At 44.9% G+C, this 7,596-nt stretch overlaps 1 protein-coding gene across 1 annotated transcript; it reads right to left on the bottom strand.

Moving 5' to 3' along the window:
* Positions 1-127: 127 nt before the first annotated feature.
* Positions 128-6,138, bottom strand: LOC129838930 (DEP domain-containing protein 7-like). The gene is made up of 9 exons (XM_055906199.1): positions 5,991-6,138; positions 5,050-5,476; positions 4,789-4,937; positions 4,381-4,594; positions 3,434-3,672; positions 3,141-3,283; positions 2,823-2,948; positions 2,434-2,512; positions 128-2,136 (listed from the first exon to the last, which is right to left on the bottom strand). The coding sequence occupies exons 1-9, from the start codon at positions 6,121-6,123 to the stop codon at positions 1,937-1,939; spliced, it is 1,710 nt and encodes a 569-aa protein (XP_055762174.1). The 5' UTR covers positions 6,124-6,138; the 3' UTR covers positions 128-1,936.
* Positions 6,139-7,596: the final 1,458 nt, after the last annotated feature.

The raw sequence follows: 7,596 nt of genomic DNA, 5'->3' as shown, positions 1-7,596 counted from the left end.
CATTTAGGAGCACTGCTCATGATTATACAAGACAAGTGATTACACCCTTCTGTATAGTGTTTGAATATTGTATATTTCATGCATATCTATGTCCAATGGTTGCTCAAATGAGAACTGGAACTTCCAATGATGTTTAATGAAAGACTTATTGTACTGTATTTAATAGTTTTTCGACAAAGTGCATTTCAAAACAATTCAACGTATTAACTATAAAACCTGAATCGGCAACTTTACAGATCGCGTGTACTATTCTGTTGACTAAGATATGTAAAACTAAAAACTAGGCATCAGCAGCAGTACAGAAAATGCTCTAGAATTTAAAACGTTATACCAATGATGCAACAACTTAATTAACAATGTAATACTCACAAAAAGTAACCTGGGGTGTATTCACTAGGAACCACACAGAGGAAAACAGAAACAAACAGGGACCCATTTGAATTTGTCCAATAGAAACTAATTTTCACACCCCTGGATTGTATGATTTACACTCATTTCAATAAGTTAATTCACTCAGACTTCAAGTTAGGCTAAAAACATGGCACTTATGAGACAAAGCATTCATTTGTAAGACCACCAACAAACTACAAAAGTAAAAACTTTTGGCTGCATTTTAAACATTCCACCTTATGATTAAACTTGCAAACCCATGCAATCAAAGCCTATTACAATCCAATAGAATAGTTAGTGTCAACTATGTGATTAACAGATATGAAATAGGTTCTTGACAGCAGTGGGAAACAGTTCCACAAATAACTAAATGAATACCATTTCAAATAATTACGTTTGTCCCCAACAGAAAATGTACAGATATAAAAGTAGTGTTACATTTACCAGCGTTATTCCCTTACCAGTTATAAGATGCAGTCAACGAAATCCAAAACAATACATCATTTGTTAAGACTGTCAACACAATAGGTGTGTTAAATTTCATTTAAGGTATAGAAATAAAGTGTAATGCTTATTCGTCTAAAGAGATTCCTGTCCAAGCTTAATATCCAGCCTAAACTTCTATTTACAGTACCTAAATAAAATCTACCTGAGAAAACTAGATACTTGATACCAAAACCAGCCCTGAATAAATTCAGTTAGATCCTATGCCTGTTAGTTTTAGATAAATGTTTCACCAACATTACACATTCCCCTCTGTGTCGATTTCAACAAAATCAAAGGTTTTCCTGACAGGCATCAGCTACGGAGAGCAGAGAATGCTCTCATTCACCAGAACTAAACCCTTGAGGCACCTGGGTAAGTGCATATCTCCTTGTTAGAACAAAACAATTGCTACTGTCATACCACTAACATACTATGGCCTACAAACTAGTGCAAATGCATTCTTGAAGCCGGAGTCATAAGAACACTTGAAAAGCAAAGCCTCGTAAGAGTAACATCACTAAACGATAACACTAACTAGGCCTACATCAAATCAAAATAGTAATTTGATCCCATGTAAAGCGCAAACAGTCCTGATAATCACCTGGCAAAAACTTACTGTATATCCTGTCTTGGGACAAAACTATTGCCAGCACTGTGGAAAATGTTGGCATAACGAAGAACAAACGCGCTTGTTAAGGCGACAAGGATCCCTACTGCCTAATTCCAAAATCAACCCCTAAGCCCACCCCATATGTAGTATGCCCTTGTGTAGACCAGGGGCACGTTCAGCAGGATTGAACATTCAGATATAAATACGCTATGTAGATCAAACATGCCTCTGACATGTAGAATAAGTAATCACATAGGCTCACTTCAATCTGTAATGTTCAAGAACATTTAGCAACTGAACATAGCCCTGGAATGACCTTACCCTCTGATTGGTAAGTGGAACACTTATACCTGGAATTGCTTGTAACTAATCCAATCCACAAATGCATGGCGGGGGTAAGGTTTGATTTTGGATTGGGTCTACCACCACTCATTACATTCCCTTTCCCCCCTAGAAAGTGGAGGAGAAGTGCTGGAGGAAGACTATGGGATGGTGCTTCTGGAACTCCTTGACCAGCCTTCTCCTCTCCTTGACAGACAGGGCCTTGCTCAGGCTGATGTCCCTGATCAGCTGCTTCAGGCTCTCCAGGGTGGCCACCTCGCACTGATCCTTATACTGCTGCAGCGACACCTGCTGACAGAACGTAAACACTGCAACACAGGATGAGGAGAAGGGAGTCAAAACAGGGGTGTATTTATTAGGGAACGCATCACGGAAAACAGAAATTAGCTTCTCATTGGTAGTTTGTCAGTTCTCTTTCATTTCGTGCCTAGTGAACACGACACTGATGGTGGTTTGTCATTACTGAAGATTAGGGACGACTCACTATTTTATGTAGTACTGTTATGATAATAGCATAAGCACAAAAGGGCATATACTGTAGATCACTAAGTCCTAAAATGATGTATCAAGTGGGGCTGAATGTACTCAAGTTGGATTGAACTCACTCGCAATGTTGTTCGGATCTCTTCCTTGCTGCAGGATTTGCAGCGTTCTCCTCACAGCATCAATCAGCGATGTGGGGGTCTATTTCCATTATGGATAGAGAAGGGTTGATTAAAGGTTACTTTATTCACATAAACAAATCATATACATGCATCAGGCAATGTTGTAGTACAGATTACACTCTTGAGAATAGGGTGCAGTATTAAGTCTTCAGATGGCCGACTTTAAAAAGGCACGGTGACCAAATCCTGATTTTAAAGCCTCCCTCTGTAGCTACTATTTCCGTTCAACAATGCCGCCCTAAACTTGTTTATTTTGGGATTGGAGTACTGCGGGCGAGGGTCTGTCAGAAGAGGGCCAGGGAAGAGGATCAGGGATTTCAGGTGCCTACCTTAAAGAGCTGAGTGTGGTTGTCCATCAGAAACAGCAGCAGCCTCTCGCTCTGGGTACGAGATAGCTCTTTATTCTGCACGATGGCCTTCAGAAATGTCCTGCTGATCAGGGCCCTGTTGTCTGTCTGGACATATTGAGTGGTCCGTCACACAGTGGACCACCAGTGTTACCACTTTGGCTGAAGCAAACACCTACACCCACAGCCGCCATCGCAGGGTATGATTGGCCCACCACTGATGTATATAGTATTTATCATTGGGCCCTGACCCATTATTTGAGAAACAATGGTTTTCAAATGGTGTGTGTGTGGGATTACCTGTTTGTGCAGACGGTATGCATCCGGATGGGCTGCTGCGGCCATGAAAGCCAGGAGCCTCCTCAGCTCATCTCTCCCAGCAGGCTCCAGCAGATGCAGACACAGCTGATAGGCCCTGACAGCATCATCCACCTTCCCACAGTCTGAGAACACACACACAGTAAGAGGAAAAATAGGGAGAGAGTGGGTGGGAGTATACTTCAAAGAGACATGTACAGACACAGGACTCTAACATGATGAAAACACTATATCACACAACAGCCCACCATAATTCCTCAACCAGCCAATCTCACCCAACAGGTTCAGTATGGCCGTGTGGATGTCCAGGTAGCGTCCGGTGAGCAGCGGGGACCTCTCCTGGCCTCCGTAGTGCTTGGCCATGGTGTCAAACAGCAGTTTCTTCTGGCCGCTCAGCCTCTCTGCCCCCTCTGTGGTGCTGCCCTGCTGGAGCAGGTGCTCCCCCGCCAACACGATCAGCTGGTCAGGGAAGAGCTCCAGGCAGTCAGCGGCTGCCACCAGCCATGCGTCCAGCCTACAGTGTCACAGGGAGAGGAAGCAAACATCAGGGCCTTCTTTTAATGTCAAAAGAGCTTAAATATAATTTAACGGTAGGTTGTTAATGTTTTGGCCAGCGGTTGGAACCAAAATAAATATTCCCATCTTTTTTCAATCCGTTCCAGTTTTCCGACCAGAAAAAGTTCGGAACCGGTTCAGATTGTTGTTTTTCATTCAGTGAAATCAACAGGTTTTTTTTACAAAATAGCTCATTATTTACTCAACACATTAGCATTGATAGAGAAGCATGCTATGGCAGCGTAAGCTAGTTCTTTACATGTTGATTGGTCAGATATTTCAGTCGCATCTCGCGCCTGCACTATTACCGGTGGGGGGAGAGAGAGAGACAAGCTTGGCTTGAAGCGCTGAACATCATGACATGAACTGGAATGTGTTTAGGCTATTACTAGCATTATAACTTTATACCAAATTATATACTAGATATTAAGAATATTTTTGGAACAAAAATAACATCATTAACCCATTCTAAAGATTTGAAAATAATGTTTCTGTTCCGGAACACGAGATCACTTTCATTCCAAGTTCAGTTTCCATTCCTCAAATGACTTTTTCAGTGTTCTGTTCCATAAACCGGTTCCAATCCCTGGTTCTGACCAACAAAATACTGCTTACAATTCCTAGTATCTTTTCCATTAAATCATATGGCGGCTGGTTAGGTACTAACTCAGGAAGGTTGAGGGTCTGGGGCAGCTCACGGTCCAGGCAGGTGTTGGAGATGACCAGGTCCTGGTGGTGGCTCTGCAGCAGCTGCAGGGCGGCAGCCTGGGGGCAGGGCTGGGTCCCCCGGGTCGGACTCGCCAGGATGCAGTCCAGCACGGGTAGTTCCACCGTCTGCAGCAGCTGAAGCAACGTCTGCTGCTTCCACACCTCCTCCACCACTGAGGACAGAGGAGAAGGGAGAGAGGGGGGTAGAATGACAAGCAAGAGTGGGAAAGAAAAAAAGTGAGTACGAGACAGAAAGGGAGGGATACAGAATGGAAAAGAAACAGGAAAAAAGAAAAGAACATTAACTTTTCCAATATAGTAATTTCCAACATGGCCAGGTGGAGACAGCCAGGCTTTGTCATCTCACCTGTCTTTGAAAGGAAGATGGTGGTGGGGGCTTTGGTAATGGCTTTAGGGAGGGAGGGCTGCAGGTTGATGATCTTCAGCAGCCTCTCCACCCTCCGGTCTGAGGGGCCCAGCGCCAGGGGGTTGGAGATGGTCCTCAGCTCACTCAGTCTGCAGAGAGAGAGCAGTGATGATGTAGTGCGGTATAGTAAATGTGTGTGTGTGAGAGAGAAACCAAAAGAATAAGAATGTATGTGTGTGCATGTTTGTGACTCAGACAAACCTAGAGCCTTTCTTCCTCTTCCTCACTAAGTCCTCGGGGGCCATGTTCTCTGTGTCCCCATCCTTCCCAGCCTTCCTGGCTGAGCCGGGCAGCGAGCCGCAGTCCTGGAAACGGTAGAGGCTGCAGCTCGTGTCCTCGAAAGTGGCCTCCTTGTCCCGGCGGAACAGCTTGGTGCCCACCGCCTCAAACACCTTGGCCTCCATGAGTGCCTGGCAGAGCCTGGCGGCCTTGAGGCGTGACACCTCGCTGGCACAGAAGAAGACGTTCTGCATCAAGTAGCTGAGCACAGCGTCTACTGCATCCGAGCCTGTGAAGCAGTCAGGGTGCACACACAGGTGGCGCCGCCGTCGTCGCACCTCCACCTGTGTATGCAGCGCCTGGATGATGTTGTGCCACAGCTGTGTAGCGTGGAAGGGCCCAGAGAATCCTATGTGATGACACATTCAGGTAGTAGACTCAGTCATATTTCATCAACAGTATTACGGCTGCATGCAAAATAAAAACACCACGACAGAGTTCAAATCTGCCAAGACAGCCACTGTTAGCACAGTGGCTCTTGTCAGTTCAGGTTTTTTTGTTGGGGGTTGTTGATTTTTGTGGGATGTCGTCACATTGCTGAATCTAGTTAGTTAACTACCCTTCACTTCAATATTAATAACACGCCTCTAGTATGGTCGTTTAACTTAAGTTTACTCACATTTGTGTAAAAGATAAGGGTTGTGGCCATAAGCCATAAAAACATGACATGTAGCTAGCTAAGTTAGAATGTAATGTGTTTATAATGGCTTGGTTTGCAGTTTAACTAACGACGTTAACTAGCTAGGCTAGCAAGATGAGCTAACACAGCTTTGTATACGCTGGCTGTATTTTTGGATATGAAAACAAAAAGTTGAAAGCATGTTACGGTTTATAACCTAAGGATGTTCATGTCAATTTCTCACCTGGTTGAACATTTTCACGAAGGCTCCGTGTTTGACTGTTCAATCGTCTAAACCTCGGAGTTAAATCAGCCGCCATGGTGAAAAAGGATGTGACGTTGCTTCTTCTTTGTTGAGGTTTAACGGCGGTTGGCATCCAATAAATGTTGCATTACCGCCACCAACTAGACTAGGGTTTAAATCCCTTATACTTTGAGTGAAAAATACATTTCAAAAAATACCCTGCCATCTAACCCTTGTTAGGATTTATATTTATGCATTATGGCCCGCTACCATGTTGTTTGAAGATGAATATTAAGATTGAGCAACATGGAGTGCCTTGATGCAAAAGCTGTGGTCAATCTGGAGAGGGGAGGGGTGCCTATCTCCAGGCCAACCAGGGAGGGTAGGACACTGGACAATACCATATAAGGAACTGTTTGAGTGTAGCGGCACAAGACGGATCTAATCTACCCAACGACCAGATGCGGACATCTGAGAGACTGGGACCAGAGACTGGGACCAGTCTGAGTGCCGGCGATAGGCTGAGCAAAGTTTAAACCACGCTCAGCCTCTACTGTGATAGGCCAACAGACGGGTTGGAACTACATCATCACGGTATAAGAACAGCTGTATACATACTTCCTGCCTGTTCTCTGTTTTACCAGGCGCGGTGATACAGCGAACCCGTATATACGAAAATTGCATTTGCCAGATCCCCAAAGATTGGAAAGCAGCTGCGGTTATCCCCCTCTTCAAAGGGGGGGACACCCTTGACCCTAACTGCTACAGACCTATATCTATCCTACCCTGCCTTTCTAAGGTCTTCGAAAGCCAAGTCAACAAACAGATTACCGACCATTTCGAATCACACCACACCTTCTCCGCTATGCAATCTGGTTTCAGAGCTGGTCATGGGTGCACCTCAGCCACGCTCAAGGTCATAAACGATATCGTAACCGCCATCGATAGGAAACAATACTGTGCAGCCGTATTCATTGACCTGGCCAAGGCTTTTGACTCTGTCAATCACCACATCCTCATTGGCAGACTCGACAGCCTTGGTTTCTCTAATGATTGCCTCGCCTGGTTCACCAACTACTTCTCTGATAGAGTTCAGTGTGTCAAATCGGAGGGTCTGTTGTCCGGGCCTCTGGCAGTCTCTATGGGGGTGCCACAGGGTTCAATTCTTGGACCGACCCTCTTCTCTGTTTACATCAATGATGTCGCTCTTGCTGCTGGTGATTCTCTGATCCACCTCTACGCAGACGACACTATTCTGTATACTTCTGGCCCTTCTTTTGACACTGTGTTAACAACCCTCCAGGCGAGCTTCAATGCCATACAACTCTTCTTCCGTGGCCTCCAACTGCTCTTAAATACAAGTAAAACCAAATGCATGCTCTTCAACCGATCGCTGCCTGCTCCTGCCCGCCTGTCCAACATCACTACTTTGGACGGCTCTGACTTAGAATATGTGGACAACTACAAATACCTAGGTGTCTGGTTAGACTGTAAACTCTCCTTCCAGACCCACATCAAACATCTCCAATCCAAAGTCAAATCTAGAATTGGCTTCCTATTCCGCAACAAAGCATCCTTTACTCATGCTGCCAAACATACCCTTGTA

This window comes from Salvelinus fontinalis, chromosome 39 (assembly GCF_029448725.1).
Source record: "Salvelinus fontinalis isolate EN_2023a chromosome 39, ASM2944872v1, whole genome shotgun sequence".
NCBI lineage: Eukaryota > Metazoa > Chordata > Actinopteri > Salmoniformes > Salmonidae > Salvelinus > Salvelinus fontinalis.
Note: the sequence above shows the minus strand (reverse complement) of the source record. Positions and strands in the feature narration are given on the sequence as shown.

Coding starts and splice junctions, on each gene's coding strand:
- LOC129838930 (XM_055906199.1), bottom strand. CDS start 6,123: ATGCCAACCGCCGTTAAACCTCAACAAAGAAGAAGCAACGTCACATCC. Junction 3,284..3,433: donor GGCCATACTGAACCTGTTGG/GTGAGATTGGCT, acceptor GTGTGTTCTCAG/ACTGTGGGAAGGTGGATGAT. Junction 2,513..2,822: donor ACCACACTCAGCTCTTTAAG/GTAGGCACCTGA, acceptor TAATGGAAATAG/ACCCCCACATCGCTGATTGA.